Genomic DNA, 20,900 nt, shown 5'->3' with positions numbered 1-20,900 from the left:
TTTTGGCGTTTCCCAAATTGCTGCGTTTTTTTTTTGTTCATGGAGAAAGACGCACGTTGGCCGTAATTTTGTCTTGCAACCTGAAAAAAACCCGTAAGCGCCCGTAGAGTTTGTTTAACATGACAAAGAACCTCTGCGGCCGGTCTGCAGCCAGTCTATGGCTAGAAAATCAGCACGTCACACACGCACCCTCCGTGCGTTTCTTGCACGTAGACCGGCCGTAGGAGCACGTACGGCCGGTTGTGACCGAGGCATATGCTAACAACCAGTCAGCGCAAGAACGAACAAATACAGCTCAGCGGTTGCTGAATGAATGCGAGTATTAACACTTTCTCTTTTTAAAACTATGTTGGAGCTGTAATAAGATGGTAGTCACATGTTTACAGACATAATATAAAAAGTATAACTCTTAGTAATTTTGGTTGTCGTGGGTGGCTGCTGTAGTGCTGGTGTTTGTTTTTAAGTACCATGTGCTTTTGGGTGTCTGTTCCGCCCCTCATTTATGTCCCTGTCTGCTATTATAGGTGTATTATGAGCAGCTGACCTTGCTCCTGCTTATATCTGTTCCTGGACTTTTGCCTGTGGAGGTTATTCTGATCTATGAGTGGCCTTTTGGAATATGAAAACCTGTTTGGAACCTGTGTTTTGATTTTTTGAGGACTGGAAATATTTCAGTGAGTGACTTTGAACCTGAAAACCAGCTTGGAGTTTTTTGCTTTCTTGAGCTGTTTTGTTTGATTTTGTGGGCTGGATGGATCCAGTGCCAAACCATTGAACTGCAGACATGTTGGCATGGTGTGGTACCCAAACTGTTGAACTGCAAACATTTTGGAATGGTGTGGTACCTCTCCTACTAATGGTGGTGGGTTGTACTGGCAGGCTGGAAGTGGATGGTTAAAAAAAAACACTCAGGTGTAAATCTACGAGTTCAGTGAAATGTACAAAAATGATATGTACTGATATGTAATTTAGTTCAATTTAATGATATGCAATTTAGTTGTATGTATAAAATGATACAAATATACAAATACACTGGCATCCTACTCATCCTGGCAGCTCAAAGATGTAATTTAAGAATTAAGTGTGATACTTTTCTTACTGTCACATTGTGTGTGTGTGTGTGTGTGTGTGTGTGTGTGTGTGTGTGTGTGTGTGTGTGTGTGTTACTTTTCTGGATGGATCCAGTGCCAATCTATTGAACTGCAAACATTTTTCTGCTCTGCCTTTGTTGACTGAGAACTAAAATAAATGTCAATCTGATCTGCATTTGGGTCTCTGTCAGTGAAGGCCTTACAATAACACTAAAGCTTTTCCGGTTTATGTTCGATATGTATGAATTTGGTGCTGGCCCGGCCCGCCTGGCAAATTTCAAAAGTCAATGTGGCCTCTGAGCCAAAAAGTTTGCCCACCCCTGGTCTAGCAGCACTAAGAGCTTTTTTATACTTCAGGAAGCTCTCCTTCCATGCTAATTTGAATGCTACCAATTTTGTTTGACGCCATTTACGTTCCAATTTTCGAGTGGTCTGTTTTAAAGTGCGAGTGTCATCATTATACCAGGGTGCTAATTTTTTGTCTCTGACCATTTTCCTTTTAAGAGGAGCTACATTATCTCAGGTATGGCGGAATGTTGACTCTAAGCATTCAGTTACCTGATCAAGTTCTGCAGGGGCTGACAGTGACCCAATCAAAGTTGATAACTCTGGGAGATCATTTATAAAGCTCTGTGCAGCAGTTGACGTGAATGTACGTTTAATACAGTAGCGTGGTGAGGTGCATATATTATTACTCAGACATAGTTTGAATGAGATGAGATAATGATCTGAGAACTTCAGACTGTGGAAGTGTGACTATATTGTCTACGTTTAACCCGAATGTTAGTATTCGATTGAGGGTGTGACCACCGTTATGGGTCGGTCCTATGACATTCTGATTAATCCCTACTGAATCTAAAATGGACACAAACACTGTTTTCAAAGGGTCTTCTGGGTTATTGAAGTGAATATTAAAATCTCCAACTAAAGCTTTGTCGGAGACTGTGTCATGAATCCACAAAGCGAGCACAGAAGCACTGCCACACAGAGCGCTGGTATGTCCCAAATCACCTGCACAGCCACCGCGACACCACTGAGCAACATTGCTCTGAACACCGCGCCAAGCATAAAAGTACCGCTGCACAGAGCGCTGGACAACCCTGATGTTAAAAGAGCAACGCGCTCACTGCAGTCCATAGTGAGGAGCACAGGCATCACCAACAGTGAACCAAGGCCTGGAGGGAACCGCATACCTGTCAAGTCATAAGGATTAGCTGTAAGTCTTACGGATTTGTTGGGTAAAAATAACCTTACCAGCGTATAACAATTTTCTTAAAGATTTTTCCATTTTTCACCTAAAAAAATTCGCAATCGATTATTAGACTCACTCTTTATTTTGCACAAGAAAGCAGAGCAGTAGCGGCTTCCCCGCAAAATCCCCCCTAAATCGCTCTGCTGCAGCCGATAATGGCACTAGTCAATTTTCGTGACGTCATGTTTATCACTCTCCGGCAGAGTAAAGCTAATAGATTTTCGCACGGTTGTTTATTCCAGTGAAAGGAGATTAAGCTATTGGCCATGTTTCCAGTTCCTGATTCGTTCATTTAGTACAATGAGATTCATCAAGCAACAGCCGATAACTCACGGCTTCTAACTATGGCACCGGCAAAGAAGAAAGCAAAGTACAGTGGACGGTTTTTACCGGAGTGGAAAGACCAGTTTAATGGAGTTATTGTGCCTGCTAAGAATGAACAGTATGCACGTTGTTCAGTGTGCCTTCGCGATATCAAAGTGGCAGCATCAAGTGTGTACAATATAAAAGAACAATTTAAGTCAATTCTTCATAAAAAGAAATTGGAGGAATCACAAACGCAGGGTCGATTAATCTCTTTCACGAAAACACAAGCACCTTCAACCATCTTGAGGTCGGAAGTTATGCTGTCCAACTTTATTGCGCAACACAACGTGCCTCTATTGGTTGCGGATCACATGTGCGAGCTTTTGCCAAAACTCTGCCCCGACAGTGACATTGCGAAAAAAAATATTGTGTAGAAGAACAAAAGCAACTCAAATAATAAAAAAGTGTCTGGCACGGGAAGCCACAGAAAAGGTGATTGACTATTGCAGAAAAAATCGCTTCTCCCTGCTCATCGACGAATCCAATGACCAGAAGACTGAGAAAAGGCTGGTGGTTCTGGTGAGAACATTTACCATCATCGAAGGCACCAAAACTCGCATCCTATACATGCCAGTGTGCAACAATGGAACTGCAGAAGGAATATTCAACACTCTGGAAGATATATTTCGGTATGAATTACAAAGGTATCTTTCCATATACTTTTCTTTATTAATTGAATCAATATAGGCAGGTTCCAATTAAATGACATATAGTAATGAATCATAATTAGAATCTATTTACTTTACAATGTTAGCAATGTGAAATTTACATTAAATCATGCCAATGATATGGTGCCAAATCAGAAACATTTGGAATTGGCAAAAAAAAGCTGCAACTGAGTACAATAACCAACATTAATTAGCTCCAAGAGTCATTAGACAGTGTTACTTATGTTTGGCTCTTGAATGTATTAACACTGTATATTATGTGAATAAACCTTTGCGAAATTCGTTGTTAGTTATAAGGATTTTGTGTGGTTTATAAGGATTTTAACGGTTGCTTATACAGATTGAGATCCCTAGAGGTTGACAGGTATGGAACCAATACCCAAAACTGGGTCCAGAGCTACACCACAACCGGCGAACAAAACACTAAAAAAAAAACCCAGACATCAAACTATACAAACACAAAGAAGTAAAACAAAACTTTTAACTCGGAGAGAGAGCGTTCATTGTGCCGCTTGCTCTACCGTTTAACGATGATCTTTGTGCTGCGATGCTTTTGGGAAACTCGGCACAGATGAACCGGAGTCAGACAGGGAAGGTTTTGAGGAAGTCTTTGCAGGGACCTTACTGCTGGCGGGTGGCAATAAGAAAACTGAGCTTACTTCAGATTTGAGTGTCTTTGACCACATGGAAACAGAAAAGCGACCAGTGAACATGAAATCACACAAAAACCAGCCATTTAATGTTGAAGTTATTGACACTGGTGACAACTTACCCCGCTCTCCCCACATTGTGTTTCCTATTTAGTATTTGTAGCTGGCATTTGGGGGAAAGGATTTATCAGACAGGTTCAAATGACTGTAAGAACTAGCTGAGTGTGAATTCTGGAGCGGTGCTCTGAGCCAGTGGGAGTCATGCTGAAGTGAACACTGAAGGGTGAAGGAGAGAAAGTGAAAGTAAACTGCAGCAGAAGAACGGACTCGCTGTTAACACAGGAATGTTGTTTCTTTCTGTTTCCTCATTTATCTTTGTCCTAGAGACAACATCGGGCTTACAGAATATTAAATATCTGACAGATCAAATGAAATTAATCTTCCAGTCTGACGAATTTAACCTTTTTTAATCTGAGAATTTGATAAACACAAACAAACTGAACAAACACCATGACTAGGCTGTTTTAGTAAAAAATATCTAACAATCAGAAAGAAAACAATCTGAACATTTGTATTTCTTCATTGGTAAGAATGTTGAATTCATCAGAAATGCCTTTGATTTTACTGCATGCAGTTTGAGGTCACGTGCTACAAGGAGACACAACTTTCATTTCCTTTGGTTCAGAAATCATTAACCTTCAAACTGGTTTCCTGTGAATCAGTTACCAGATGTGTGCATTTAGCTGCTTGATCTCATGCACTTCTTCCTGACACTGACACTAATCACAAGAATCTCTTCTCCAGCAGCACAGCTCATCTGTTTTAGTCGGAAACGTGTTTGGACGTGATGGAGCCTGAAAAGAAGAACTAAAGGAAATAACCGGTAAGAAGAAGAATATACACACATCTGTAAACATCATATTCTAGGGTTGCCACCTGTGTCTGACAAAAATCCTGGACATTTCGACCATCCAATCGACCTTTTTGCTTGTAAGCAACGGCGCCCTTCGCACATCTAACCCAAGACAAAAATCGCCCTTCTACGCTGAAATTGTATTGCTCTAATTAGTAAAAATGACGCTTTTGCTAGTTATTTGTTTAGTTAATTGCTGTACATAATATAGCAGGTCTTCATTAGCCTGGCAAGCCAGACTAAATGTGAATATTTAGTCTGGCCTCGATCCGTAGACATTTCTGACGGGGGTGGGATGAACAAACCGCTGTCTTTCAAACTGTCTCTGTGCGTATAGGCCAACGCTCTGACCAATCAGCGCAACAGTGACTGTGACGTAGTCAGAGCGACAGAAAGCAGTGGGGGAGGCCTTGAAATAAATAATTTTTCAAAATGTGTATTAATTAATAAACAGGTTCTAGATATTAAGAAGTTTGGAGATAATGACCACAAGTTTGGAGTCTGTAACACATACACTCATTTTTTCCCCCAAGTGTTTTTCAAGGGTTTGCTTAAACTGTTTTTGAGAGTTTTTATTTAGTGGTGTTTGATGAAATAATTTCCCTTAAATTTAAAATAACGGGAAAATAAGAAACAATCAAAAAGTAATGTTTCAAAGCTGTTTATTAATTCTTCGTACTGCACAAACTAGCCCCATCCTTTTGGCTACGAGCAGAGCCAGCTGGTAGATCAGACTTTTGCCATAGCCAGTCGGCAAAACAGTGAAAACGTCCTTCTTGAAAAGGAATGAGCGGAGAGCCTCTTCCTGCTCATGTTTCAACGAAAACTCCAAGTCTAATTCTTCTAAAACTGATTCCAAAGTGGAGTAAAACGCGTGCTGTTCACTAGCCATAGCCATCTTTCCTGTTGTGCTTTCTCCAGCGTCGCGCAGCCTTGTCGTCACTCCTGCAAAAGCCCACCCAAAGAATCCAAACAAAAACCTTGTGTTGTGATTGGTGGGCACGATTTGATGCCCGGGGTGTTTTTGTTTATATGGTGCGAGGCTAGACCCACTCGCTAGGCAAAAATATTTTTGGCCGCTAGGCGGGTGGGTCTAGTTTACTAGGCTAGGTCTTCATTATTTTGGTTTATTTCCAACAGTTTTTGGTTGTGGACACCTGGGGGCAGTAGTGGGCACAGGTAAAAGGGGAATACATAATTAAGTTCTGTTTGTTTGCTTATGTGGAATAAAAATAAATAATCTAATTTTTCATTGTATCTAAGAATACCTGAATGTAACAATGTAAGGTGTAGTGTCCAACAGCTTACCTGATTGCTTAGAGTGTGGTGTGTGCTTTGCTTGTGTTTGCCTGTGCCTCTGCTGCTCTTGGCTAAACAAATACATAGGAGGACATGGAACTGATATAACTGAGCACATACAGTACATACAGGAGTATGTACTACACTACACTATTTCATTTAATTCACCAAAACCTTACCTAATCTTCCATTTACATTTGGTGTTTTTCTTTGCTGCTGCTATGAGTCCTGGCTGATTTTCAATGAATGTCTTGAACTCAGTACAGGACAACTGAAAGTTTAGCCTGACTTGAAGCTCAGCCTTCACCATTGCAACAGAGAGTCTGTTTCTTTTATCAGTCCAAGCTGGTTCCAGGCTAGCACCAACTCTCTGCTGGGCCAGAGGAAAGAACCGCTTACGTCAGCGGGGGGCGGAGTTGTTAAGACCAACAACAATAACAAGACCGCGAAAGATCGCCATTTTTAAGCGCCGAGAAGCAGCAGCTGTACAAACGCGAAGTCATCCATTATTATTATTATTGTTGTTGTTGTTGCTGCTTCTTCCGTGTTTTTGCTTTGATATTCGCGCCAAGGTTTATGTAAACGTAGCGCCGTATCTGACGTATACAGCGACGTAAGTGACGTATACAGCGACATAATGACGTATTCAGTGACGTGATGACGTGGCTCCGCTTAGCGGCGCTTAGCATGGCAAGCTATGGAAAAGCAAACTGGTTCTCAGCTGGCTCGCAAGTTGAAATACACATTTTGCCCATCATGTACAAAAAACCGGGACATTCAGTGTCCCGGATTTTTTTTTTTTCCGGGACAGACCATGAAAATCCGGGACAATCAGGAAAAACCGGGACAGGTGGCAACACTATCATATTCTCACATCCAGAGATGGGAAATGGCCTACTTGAGTAATTGCACTCCATTACAATAATAAAGTTATACCCAGTAATTACTGAATTGTCCCTCGGAATAATTTTAATTCAAAAAATTAAAATAAAACCCATTGTTTTCTGTCGGTGTTTGGAACCCAAAGGGTTAACAGTTGTGGTTCTCTACTGGTCCCGCCTCCTAAACCCATTATCGTTATTGGATTGGCTTTGGCATTTCTTGCTAACGTGTGATTGGTTAAAGCTCTATCTGATTCAAGATTCAAAGATTCTTTTTTTTAAATTATCAATTCACTATATATTCAGGACATAGAGAAAAATCAAAATGCCGTTTCTCTCTCACCTTACTTGTAAAATCAGATAAAACATATTTCCATTAGGAAAAACTATATATATATATATATATATATATATATATATTTTATTTTTTATTTTTTTTTTTATTTTTTTTTTATAAAATATAGTTAATAGAGGTAAAAATGCACTCTAAAATCAAACAATGTACAAAATAGCAGTAGTGCAAATCCAGTACAATATCTGTAACGGAGAAGGTGCTAGAAGAGCAGCTTATGAGGTGAATATGAACAGTAGTGCAAAGGATCAATAGCAGCAGATACAGCAGTAATGCAAATGATTGTAGTGTGATGTGCAAACGGATGAGAGAGAGTTTCTTGTGTGAATGAATGTGTTGCAGACCAGGGGTAGGGGGTAGGTAGTGGACAGAATTCAGCATCCTGACAGCCTGGTGGATGAAGCTGTTCAGCAGTCTTGTGGAGCGGGCCTGGAGGCTCCGGTACCTTTTCCCTGAGGGCAGGAGGCTGAAGAGTGAGTGTGAAGGGTGGGAAGTGTCACCAGCGATGCTGATGACTCTGCGGGTGAGACGGGAGTGACAGATGTCCATAAGGGAGGGCTGATGGGTACCAATGATCTTGCTGGCCGTGTTCACTATGCGTTGCAGAGTCTTCCGGCAGGAAGCACTGCAGCCTCCGTACCACGCAGTGATGCAGCCAGTGAGGACACTCTCAATGGTGCTCCTGTAGAAAGAGCACATGATGGGGGCTGGGACTCGTGCAATCCTCAGTTTGTGAAGGAAGTAGAGGCGAGTTTGAGTCTTCTTGGCCAGCAATGTCGTGGTGTTGGACCAGGAGAGGTCCTCAGCAATGTGCACCCTGAGGAATTTGGTGCTGCTCACCCTCTCCACTGCAGCACCGTCAATGGTCAGATAAAGCTCTCTCTGTAAAAGCTCTATCTGTTAAAGCTTTATCTGTGGACTTGTGAGGAGGCTGTTATCTGTATCCATGGCTTTCCTGCGAGAGCACTGAGCTCTATATAAAATCTGGAGGGCTCAGAGCCTATTCCCTGCTGTAGAGACGAGTGAAACCATCTGGCCACCATCTTAACTCTCACATCGTGCGTATTTGGTTTATGTGTTAAAGTGTCGTATCTGATCAAATTTGCCCCAAGAAAAGTATCTCTTGACTTTTTTCCCTTTCATTACCTCCTCTTATTTTCTCCACTCTAACCCCATTCCTTACAGATCTTTATAGTGCTCTTCTTCACTGTTATTGTTTTTTTTTTCCCTTTTCCAGTTCAGTCTCTGATTATTTTTTGAACGGCTCTTTTACTACTATAATTATTTAAACAGAGATTATTTGTTTTTCTCTTATATACATACAAAAAGCAAATCTTGTGCTTTAGCTAGCTAACATTAGTAGGTTAGCTCGCTACTACTGACTCTGAGTGCCATGCTTTGTTCCTGTAGACCTTTGTTCAAATGTCACCATCCTGATCCACAATAAAAATACACAGTTTAGATTGATTGATTACTTTATTCTGAACAATAAAGAAGAAAGATATAAAAATAAAACAATTTTAAATAAAAAATGCAATAATCAAAACATCATCATAAACAAACAGAATAGTGTAGCCACAAGGCAGTAACATAATAATGTTCAGAAAGGATTAGGAAGAAGTAATAACTTATCCAATCCTAACCCTCTATACCACCGCTAATCAAACGTCACTTTCTGCCATAATAAAATATATATACAAAACAAAACAAAAGCACCAAACAAAAAGAAAACATACCAACATACCAAGACATACCGACATCGTATAATATCGACCAAATCATATATACAGATACTTATGTTATGCATATATACACACATACAATACATCTAGTACATACATATACGCATACCTATAACTATACACTAAATACAAGAAGACCAGTCACAGACTTACTCTCAATTTCATCATCACCTATATAGTCTGCCTGTCCTCATTCTCATATATTTTAGTAACATGTTTTTATATAATTTTTTAAACAGTTTTATGTTGGTGCTATTTTTGAGTTCATTATCCAGACCATTCCACAATTTCACCCCACAGACTGTTATGCACATACTTTTCAGAGTTGTTCTAACATTTACTCTCTTAAAATTCATTTCCCTCTCAGGTTAGACCCACCCTGCCTTTCCATAAACGTATTTTGTACCTCACCCGGAAGAAGGTTATGTCTTGCTTTATACATAATTTGTGCAGTCTTGTGTTTAACCAGATCCGTGAATTTCAGAGTGTGTGCTTTTACGAATAATGCGTTTGTATGTTCAAGATATCCCGTATTATTGACAATTCTTATTGCTCTTTTTTGTAATGTGCATAACGGCTACAGGTTAGATTTGTAGGTATTACCCCATATCTCCACACAGTAGCTCAGATATGGAAGTATGAATGCATTATACAGAGTATGTAGTGATTTATAGTCCAGAATGTGTCTTGATTTCCCCAAAGTTACAGTAATCTTTGCTATTTTTGCTTTAACATGATTAATATGTGGTTTCCAGCAGATTTTATGATCAACAATCACACCCAGAAATTTTATTTCATACACTCTTTCTATGGTTATGTTGTCAATTTTCAATTCAACTTGAGGGTTCGACTTATATTTTCCAAATAACATAATCTTTGTTTGACTCAAATTCAATGACAATTTGTTTACATTAAACCACCTTTTTAATTTATTCATTTCGGTTGTGATTGTCTCCATAAGCTGCTGTGCATTGTCCCCGGCGCAAAAGATGTTTGTATCATCGGCAAATAAAATGCATTTCATTATACATGATGAATTACATAAGTCATTAATGTACAATATAAACAGTTTAGGACCTAAGACAGACCCTTGCGGTACTCAACATGTTATGGGCAAATAATCAGATGTGTGATCTCCAATTTTTACAAATTGTTGCCTGTTACTTAAGTAGCTCCTCACCCAGTCCAAACCAACCCCTCTGATACCATCCCTCTCTAATTTGTTGAATAGAATGTCATGATTTATTGTGTCAAATGCTTTCTTTAGATCTATGAAAATTCTCATAACATTTTTTTTTATTGTCTATACCATTTGTGATTTTCTCGATAAGTTCCATTAATGCCAGGGTTGTTGATCTGTCTTTCCGGAATCCGTATTGACTGTCAGCTAGAAGTTTATATTTTTCAATGAAGTTGTCTAGTTTTGCTGTGAACAGTTTTTCGAGGATCTTGGAGAACTGAGAGAGTAAAGAAACTGGCCTGTAATTTGTGTAATGGTGTTTATCCCCACATTTATATAAAGGTATAACTTTAGCTATTTTCATATTGTTTGGAAATTTACCAGATTGAAAAGACATATTACATATGTGAGTAAATGTTTCTGCAATTTCTTCAATAACTTTTTTTATTAAACTCATATCAATATCATTCCAGTCAGTGGAGGTTTTACTTTCACTTCTCCTTACAATGTCTATGACCTCTTTTATGCCAACTGCACCAATGAATATAGATTTAGGATTTCTCTCCCATCGAGCAGCCTCCGCCCCTCCAGGTGTGTCTGTATCTTGAATCTTTTCTGCCAGATCTGGTCCCACATTTAGAATCTCATCTCATCTCATTATCTGTAGCCGCTTTATCCTTCTACAGGGTCGCAGGCAAGCTGGAGCCTATCCCAGCTGACTACGGGCGAAAGGCGGGGTACACCCTGGACAAGTCGCCAGGTCATCACAGGGCTGACACATAGACACAGACAACCATTCACATTCACATTCACACCTACGGTCAATTTAGAGTCACCAGTTAACCTAACCTGCATGTCTTTGGACTGTGGGGGAAACCGGAGCAAACCCACGCGGACACGGGGAGAACATGCAAACTCCTCACAGAAAGGCCCTCGCCGGCCCCGGGGCTCGAACCCAGGACCTTCTTGCTGTGAGGCGACAGCGCTAACCACTACACCACCGTGCCGCCCTTACAAAGAATCTATTAAGACCATTTACTACTTCTTCCATATTATTTATTGATCTGTCATTCTCAATATAATGATCAGGGTAGCTTGTGTTTTTGTTTTTAGCTCTATTCCTAATAATACTATTCAGTACATTCCATAGCCCCTTCATATTATTTTTATTACTATCTAATAATTTATTCTAATATTCCTTCTTACATGTTCTCATAATGCTGGTTAATTTATTCTTGTATTTTTTATATTTAATTTCTGCCTCTAAGGTTCTTTTTTTTATGAATTGTCTATACAGCATGTTCTTTTTTTTACAGGCATTTTTTAATCCTTTGGTGATCCATGGACCATTTGCCTGTTTTTATCCATCATTGTATTTCCTTACAGGACGGGTTTTATCATATAGTGTTTTAAAGATATTTAGAAACCCACTGTATGCTTTGTCAATATCTTCTTCCTCATATACGACTCTCCAGTTCTGTTTCAGTAATTCACTCTTAAGTGTCCTTATGTTTTCTTCGGTTCTTACCCGTTTGTATTTCAGCTGATTCATATCCTTAGGTTTGCAGTAATTACAGTGATGGACAATAAATACAGGCAAATGGTCACTGATGTCATTATATAAAAGCCCACTTTCTGTATTATTTTCCATACTGTTTGTAAATATATTATCTATTAATGTGACACAATGAGAAGTAATTCTACTAGGTTTGGTGATTTTTGGGTATAAACCCATACTGTACATTGTATTTATGAAATCTTCTGTCATTTTATGCTTTTTTGGATTTAACAGATCAATATTATAATCCCCACAGATAAACACAGTCTTCTGCACTGAGTTAGAAAACATGTTTTCCATCCAGTTTTCAAATATATCGATACTTGATGCTGGAGTTCTGTACAAACAGCTCACAATTATATTTTTTACTTTTTCCATACAAATTTCCACTGTGATACATTCCACCAGATTATCAACAGCTGCTGTCATACTCTCCCCCACCTTATACTTCAGTCCTTTGTCCACATATATTGCCACACCTCCTCCTCTCTTTTTCACTCTGCTTATATGATTTAGATCATTGAAGCAGATTTAGATTGAAAATAAAAAGACTCCAGATTGTTCTCTGTAATTGTTCTTTATCATGTAAAATAGGCAACTCTTGCTTTTAAAATTTTATTGCAATTATCTGTTGGTTACAGTGCCACTCTGTGGGTGAGAAGAAAGTGAAGGAAAACTGCTCATCCAAAGGAAGCATATTTACTCAAATATGTGTAGATTAAAACAAACAAACAGGCTTTAAAATATAACAAAAAAAAGGGTGTAGAGAAGTTCGATTGTATGGCACAGGTTCCCAGTCTTGATCCTTGACTAATCCCTGACCTGCATATTTTCGTGTTTTCACTGCTCTAACACACCCAGTTCAACTCGGGACGGGATGTTAATTAGCTGATTAATTGAATCAGGTCTGCTGGGAGCAGAGAAAACACTAAAATGTGCAGGACAGGGGGTTCTCCAGGGCCAGGGTTGGGAACCTTTGCTCTGTGGTATATATCCAGAAGTTAATTTAATGAGCTCAGCCATTTTACACTCTCCTAGAGAATTCCTACCAGGATTAAGAGTGAAGCAGACGTTTGACTTTCTGAGAGAATGTCGGGGGAGTGTGAAGAAATCACAGCCACTGAAATGAGTCTTCCTGAGGGGAAATGCAAGAATCAAGGGTAAGCCAACCAGGTTTATTTGCTACTTACATTACAATAAATCACATTTACTGCATTAGCAGATTAGAATTCCATTTGGAAAAAAAAAAGAGGTGTGTATTTTGCAAACTGCCAGTTTCCCTCGTAAACATTTATATCATAACTATACAAGATGTTCGCCGATAATGTGTCTTATGTTCTCTCAACAAGAAGTCAGGAAGTTTAGCGTCTTGTGAGAGCTAAATATAACAGGCCTCAATGCTACTTTTTGAAATCTTGCCCTGCAGGGCAAATGGCCTCAAAATATTTTTGCCCCCCCCCTTGAATTTCCTTTTGCCCTAAAATTTTGCGGTATTTCGGCAAGTTTTCAAGTACACGGTTCAAGTCAACACTGATATGTTTTCTAGGGGTATAATTGAGTTATTTAGACAAAAGTACATGTTTAAAAAAATATATATTTTTAAAAGCATTTATTTCTGCAACAGAAGAACAAGACAAGCTCTGAAAACATGAAACATAAATCAGTATCATATGTGTACGGACTTGCGTACGGTACGAGTATGTAATACATCTTTTTATATAGAGTTTAGGACACAAAACACTTTGTTTTGCCTAACAATGACTAGCAATATCACAAAGATGAATTATAAAACTAAAAACATGATAAAACAGGAGTCTGTACTGCAGTAGTGTCTTATCATTCAGTTTGCCGTTGCATTCAGGAGGAAATTAAACAACCTGTCCTCCTCATCTTCACATGCATGATGGGCCAATGTCAAATGGTAAATGGACTGAGATATTTATCTGTGGGATAATTCACTATGTAAATGATGTATATTTGCTGTAGAGGGTGTGGTTTACTATTTGAGACACGAAAGCATGTCTTTCCATTCACTGAATGTACTTACCACTAGCTTTAATTATTACAGAATGATTATAGCTACTATAGGACTACACCTACAACTGGAATGTGCTGATTCTGTTAGCGTTTGTAATTATTGTTCCATCCACTATTAGATAAAATTAAAATAAAATCTTACAACATTCTTTGAATGTCTAGAGCAAGATATTTGTTATTTTACAAATAACACTTCAGATGTTGTTTTAACAATAATAAGCATCACTGTATAAATGATGGAGTGCAGATAGCTCTGTAACTACATGTCACTGGGGTTGATGAGACATGGAGGGGAGGGAATACCATCCAGCCCACAGTTCAGGTTGGAGTCCTTTGAGAGTAAATTCTTTGGCTTTCACAACATTCTGTTCTCAAAAACTGATGTCAGGAGAAAGTCTTTACACAAAGAAGGTTTTCTTGCTTTTGTAATTTTTTTTTTTAACTGTTCTTCCGTGTCGGGACTTTTCGGGAAAAAGTAGGTGTATTCCAACATGTAGTGAATGCTAACACTAGGCCACAAATCTGCACCGTCACTCCAGTCATTTCGAGGAATTTTGTACGGATCATAACCGCTAATAGACTCTAATTTCCATGTATGTCTGTCCTTCGCTTCTTTCTGACTAAGATTATCCAAGTAATCCCGTAGTAGAGCTTTTTTAGCTGTAGTTTTCTTTGGACAACAGACCCCGAACGGGTCTAACTTGCTAAACTATTTCTGCCTGAATGTCTTGGTCGGGTAAATCGGGCATTCGGGCAATGCCTGGCGTTGAGGCTTGTATAATGGGTGATTAAATTGAAGGTAAAATCTATCGCCCTCCTCAGCTGCTCTGAGGTCAGTTGAGAACCTGCTCATCACTTCTGGTTGGCACTCGGAATGCATTTTTTCATCACAGTAGACAATGTACTGTCACCATGTTATCAGCATGTTGTTGTTGTTTCCGTATAGAATTTGAAAGGTAAAACAAAAAAAAAACCTTTCAAAACTACTGAGGGACAAAATGGGATTATATAAACAGCAACATGTGTGAGAAGTGAATGCATGCAGAAGTAGAGGAAAATACAATAAAAACACTCAGCAGTGTGTATTGACTGTGTCCCTGGCGCTGCTGTTGATGTGACACATTTCTCTCAACTCTTTAGTGCAACAGAGAAAAGGCCAAATTCTCCTGAAGTCAGCTGTGTGTCCTTGAAGAGTGGGCGGTCAATGACGCCCCCTATTAACTTTAAAGGTGGAACATCCTCTCAAGAAAGGTATTCATTTCTTTTCCTCTTGCTCATCATTATCTAATCTTCAGACACATCTTTAGAAACAGTTTCTCAGAATGGAATTTTTAACCTCAGCCTAAAGGGGTTTGAAAATGATCCTACGATGAACCATAACTTATTGGTACTAACATTAGTGTGTTGCTCATTTAGTTTGTAGGACACTTTTTTCTCTTTCTTGCCCAGTTTCTATTTCTGCAGCTGGAAATGCTCTCTCCTACGCTGAAGGGACTGGATCAGAACAGCAGGGGGTTTCATTTGTCATCATGTAACGATTCACTCAATTCATGATTGCATTCGATTCACAATATCGGGTTCACAAATCAAATTTCCCCACAATATTTAAAAAAAAATTAAATGAAGAAAATTTTATCAAAAATGCAACATTTCCCTTGTTCTTTATCAGCTTCAATTTTAATTGTGTTCAGTAAAAAAAAAAACCCTTTTATTTCGTTTTCTTAATAACCAGCAAGAATTATTTGCCCACATTTGTAAAGGTTGGAGTAAAATATAATGGCCTATTAACTAAAATATTCTTTTTATTAAAAAGAAAAAAAGTTAAAAGCTAAAAGCGAGCTCTGATTTCTTGCTAAATCTATTTGTACAGTCAATCACACAACAGCTCTTTGATATTTTAGATCTGTTTTTGTGTTTTAACTGCTTTAGAGCAGGGTTACTTCCACCTACAGTGAAGTCACATGTATTCCTGCTATTTTATGCTATTACGCCCTCTGCTGTCTCAACACTGTTACAGCAATCGTCGATTCAAATAGTCATACATTTATATCAGGATTTATCGTTGCACAATATATACATGCCAAATCATTGGGGTGTGAAACCTGTTGGTGCAGTGGGATTTTCAAACCCACACTAATCCAAGATTTTGCACATGTTACTTGTTCCTGGTGCCATTTCATATGTGTCACCCACTTCAGTATAATAAGGCAACTTCACCTTCAAATATTAACCAGTTAAACTAGTGAACAAATATATTCACTATTAACAAAACGTCCATCCCAGATTGAAGTATTACTGAATGAAAGTGAAAGAGAGTGCGCCCATAGGATCAGTGATAGCTGGCTTGATTCCAGTAGGTGTGTCGGTGAGAACACAGGAGTCTAGTCAGGTTAAGTCCTTTGAATATGTTGGAGTTATATTGTGTGTGTGTGTGTGTGTGTGTGTGTGTGTGTGTGTGTGTGGTGTTTATTGCTCAATTATGCACACATACATGATAACAGGTCTGACCCGTACTCGTCGTCTTCTTGCCTTTCATCCATCCGTTTTCAAAACATTTCATCCAGCCGTCATTCAGTAGTTAACAGTCTGCTGCATCGGTGAAGTCACTCTGCATTATCTTCAGAGAATGCACTTTCTAGTTTTTGATTAAAAAAATCTAAAACTACTTTCTCTTCATTCTAGTGAAACGAAGGAAAGGCCTGTCTCACCTGGACCCAGCTGTGTGTCCTTTCAGAGTGACCGCTCAATGCAAGAGCCTCTCCGTTTTACAGATGGAGCATCCTCTGTGGAAAGGTATTCCTCTATCTTCCTCTCACTCAGTTCTCTGAATATCTGTAGAAATAACTCCCGACAGGGCAATTCTTGTTCGCTTCAGTATAAAATGTGTTGTGCTAAATTTTCTTGATTAAATTACTGGTATCATATTTAGAGTTCATATGAACCGTTATGAACGTGTGTTCTAGTCGTATCACTACTCATAACAAGCCCATAATAAGTCTACCCTAATAACTTCTGGGTAGAAAAGGAAAAGTTTTTCCAGAAGGGAATCTGCCAATAGCCCTTGGTAAACTCCAGGAGGGGGTGGGGGGGATGGGGTTAGTGGTCAGAGGAGTCTGATAATTTTTTTTTTTTAAATTGATATATCGCATTTTGGAAAAAAAAATTAAATACAATTTAAAAATCAAAATCTCGATTTGTATTTTTAATGTTATTACAGCTTCTTAGTGTTATATTAAAGTTTCAAACAGAACATCATGGCTTTCATGCGACTACTTTTTTGGTAAAGAAAATACCTTTTTCTCAAAGTTCCTGACAGTGGATTTATCGCGGTTTGGAACCAAACTCTTCAAATTGTCAAAACAGGAAACACCCTTTAGGCCACCCATTTTTTTATTTTTAAGTTCACGGATTTTTTCAACATATTTCTGATAATGTCGGTCGAAATAAAAATAAAAGTGTCCTTGTCTATTTTTTCTTTTTTTTCGCATGGCAAAATTTCAATGTCCGATTAAGATGATAAAATAATTTAAATTCAAAAGACTCCCTTTTTATATACAGTGCTGAGCGTAAATGAGTGCACCCCCTTTGAAAAGTAACATTTTAAACAATATCTCAATGAACACAAACAATTTCCAAAATGTTGACAAGACAAAGTTTAATATAACATCTGTTTAACTTATAACGGGAAAGTAAGGTTCATAATGTAAACATCACTCTCCATCCAGCATCCAGTCACTAAAAGAGGTCATTGTTGAAGAATGGAAAAAGATTGATGTTGCAAAATGTCGCCAACTTGTTCATTCCATGCCTAGAAGACTTGGTGCTGTCATTAAAAATCATGGAGGCCATACAAAGTACTAGATGGAGTAGTTTATGTTGTGGGGTGTACTCATTTTTGCACCACCCTAATTTGAGTAAAACTGAAAAATGTGTAATCTAAGTTATATTATTAACCTTACTTTCACGTTATAAGTTAAACAGATATTATATTAAACTTTGTCTTTTCAACATTTTAGAAATTGTGTTAATTGAGATATTGTTTAAAATGTTACTTTTCAAAGGGGGTGCACTCATTTACGCTGAGCACTGTGTGTGTGTGTGTGTGTGTGTGTGTGTGTGTGTGTGTGTGTGTGAGTGTGAGTGTGTGTGTGTGTGTGTGTGTGTGTGTACAACCCTGATTCCAAAAAAGTTGGCACAAAGTACAAATTGTAAATAAAAACGGAATGCAATGATGTGGAAGTTTCAAAATTCCATATTTTATTCAGAATAGAACATAGATGACATCAAATGCAGGGATGAGAATTTTCCGCCGATCGGCGGATTTCCGACTTTTTCAGACCAAAATGATCATTTTTGAGATCGATGTAAATCCGTTGAGAAATTTTCGGGGGGTATGATTAACGATCTGTGGTCACCTTATAACGCAGACATCCCAAGTCTCCCGGAACTTCCGGGAGTCTCCTGCATATTGATAGAAGCGAGCAAGAGCGTGCGCGCGCAACATTAAGGTCTGCATCACGCATCTTAGAATGTGCGCGCGCGAGGGAGACTGTGTGCAGTGTTGCCAGATATTGCTGACGTTTTCCATCCCAAAATATGTTCAAAACCCGCCAAAATGCACTTAAAACCACCCAATGTGGCAACACTGCCTGTGTGCCTGTTCATGTAGCGCATGCCAGACAAAGAGCATCCTGATTGGGTTACTCAGCAAAATAAGCCAATCAGCTTTCAGTGTGGGCAGGCTTTTATCCCTTTTCTCAAGGACCGAAGTTTTTAGTTGAGTCAGTGCAGCCGACAGGACCGGCATAGCAGAGAGAGAGCGCGCGCCCCAAAAAACCAAAGTACAAACCCCACTTCAGCTCAGATTACACAAAAGAATCTCCCTGTCTAATAAGGGTAGAAAATAATGACAGTTTCGCGCGATGTACTGTTTGCAGCAGTGGTTTCAGCATTGCCCATGGTGGCTTAAATGATTGTAAAGGACATGTTGAGGTGAGGAGTGTCATTTCATGTGCATTATATTTAGGTCTACAACAGGCTGTCATGAAAAGACCAAACTTACTGAAGATTTCCATAAAGTAACAATGTATGAATATACATCATATATATCAAATACACGTCATATATAAATGTGTATCTTTTTATAAATGAGGTTAGCTTGTCTAATGTAGCATGTTGGGGAGAATCATAGTATCATATCTATATTTCTGATAAAATTTTAGGTATGATACCGTGTATAACTCTCCTACTTATTGCTCATTTCATGGGGTGGGGGGGGGGGGAATTGCTGGGATGTGCCGCGCGGGAGCGTCTGCCCACATTTTTTTAGGCCGAGATGAACTTATAGTTTTTGATTAAAAATTTTTTTTCCAATTTGTAATGCCCATTGTACATGCCTGTTCTTTAACTCAACATCACCATCTCGATCTTCAAATTGACCGTATGGTATCTGTATTACATTCCACAACATCCTGTCCAGATAAAACCTCGTTAGTTCACACAACAGTTGAAAGGGAAGTGATGAGTGATGTTGAATGTTGCCTGCTTAATATGCAAGACCTCCTGCTACCATGATAACATCAGAAGAAAGCTTAAGAGAATTATATGACAGAACTTTTTTCTGCTTTGCACTTCATTGTAAAGGATTAGAGTATTCAAAGACATGAATAGCAAAAATGCAGAAATATAATACTGTAGAGCTCGTTTATATTAAAAGGTGCATTGATTTTTTGAAATCATCAAATGTGAATTGATTAAAAACAAGTCTCTTGTACCATATTAATAATTTTCACCTGGTAGTCCACCAAGAAGGGGAATTTATTTCCAAATACATTGCAACTTTTTGCTGATAAAATTAATGGTTTTGGGGTTAAAAAAAAAAAAGCCAAAAATCATTAGCGCCTGGAACCCCTGGGCCCCGCCCCCTTGGGCCATGGGCCCTGCCCCCCTGGGCCATGGGCCCCGCCCTGGTTTTTTCAGACTTTTTAAATATTTTCCATTCTCATCCCTGCAAATGTTTAAACTGAGAAAATGTATCATTTAAAGAGAAAAATTAGGTGATTTTAAATTTCATGACAACACCTCATTCATCTCATCTCATTATCTCTAGCTGCTTTATCCTGTTCTACAGGGTCGCAGGCAAGCTGGAGCCTATCCCAGCTGACTACGGGCGAAAGGCAGGGTACACCCTGGACAAGTCGCCAGGTCATCACAGGGCTGACACATAGACACACAACCATTCACACTCACATTCACACCTACGGTCAATTTAGAGTCACCAGTTAACCTAACCTGCATGTCTTTGGACTGTGGGGGAAACCGGAGCACCCGGAGGAAACCCACGCGGACACGGGGAGAACATGCAAACTCCGCACAGAAAGGCCCTCGCCGGCCCCGGGGCTCGAACCCAGGACCTTCTTGCTGTGAGGCGACAGCACTAACCACTACACCACCGTGCTGCCCTCATGACAACACGTCTCAAAAAAGTTGGGACAAGGCCATGTTTACCAGTGTGAGACATCCCCTTTTCTCTTTACAACAGTCTGTAAACGTCTGGGGACTGAGGAGACAAGCTCAAGTTTAGGGATAGGAATGTTAACCCATTCTTGTCTAATGTAGGATTCTAGTTGCTCAACTGTCTTAGGTCTTTTTTGTCGTATCTTCCATTTTTTGATGCGCCAAATGTTTTCTATGGGTGAAAGATCTGGACTGCAGGCTGGCCAGTTCAGTACCCGGACCCTTCTTCTACGCAGCCATGATGCTGTAATTGATGCAGTATGTGGTTTGGCATTGTCATGTTGGAAAATGCAAGGTCTTCCCTGAAAGAGACATCGTCTGGATGGGAGCATATGTTGCTCTAGAACCTGGATATACCTTTCAGCATTGATGGTGTCTTTCCAGATGTGTTAGCT

The 20,900-nt window shown here is 39.2% G+C and overlaps 1 protein-coding gene across 1 annotated transcript in view; it reads left to right on the top strand.

Annotated features, from left to right (window-relative positions):
- LOC132888460 (uncharacterized) overlaps nt 1–20,900 on the top strand; it is a 180,585-nt gene that overhangs the window by 39,464 nt on the left and 120,221 nt on the right. The window contains exons 3-6 of the mRNA XM_060924506.1: nt 4,832–4,910; nt 12,991–13,112; nt 15,130–15,240; nt 16,672–16,782. Coding sequence (XP_060780489.1) covers nt 13,042–13,112; nt 15,130–15,240; nt 16,672–16,782 — 293 coding nt within the window. The 5' untranslated portion in view covers nt 4,832–4,910; nt 12,991–13,041. The remainder of the gene's footprint in view (nt 1–4,831; nt 4,911–12,990; nt 13,113–15,129; nt 15,241–16,671; nt 16,783–20,900) is intronic.

The sequence above is a fragment of the Neoarius graeffei genome, chromosome 6, assembly GCF_027579695.1.
Source record: "Neoarius graeffei isolate fNeoGra1 chromosome 6, fNeoGra1.pri, whole genome shotgun sequence".
Classification (NCBI taxonomy): Eukaryota; Metazoa; Chordata; class Actinopteri; order Siluriformes; family Ariidae; genus Neoarius; species Neoarius graeffei.
This window is presented reverse-complemented; position numbering and strand designations above follow the sequence as displayed.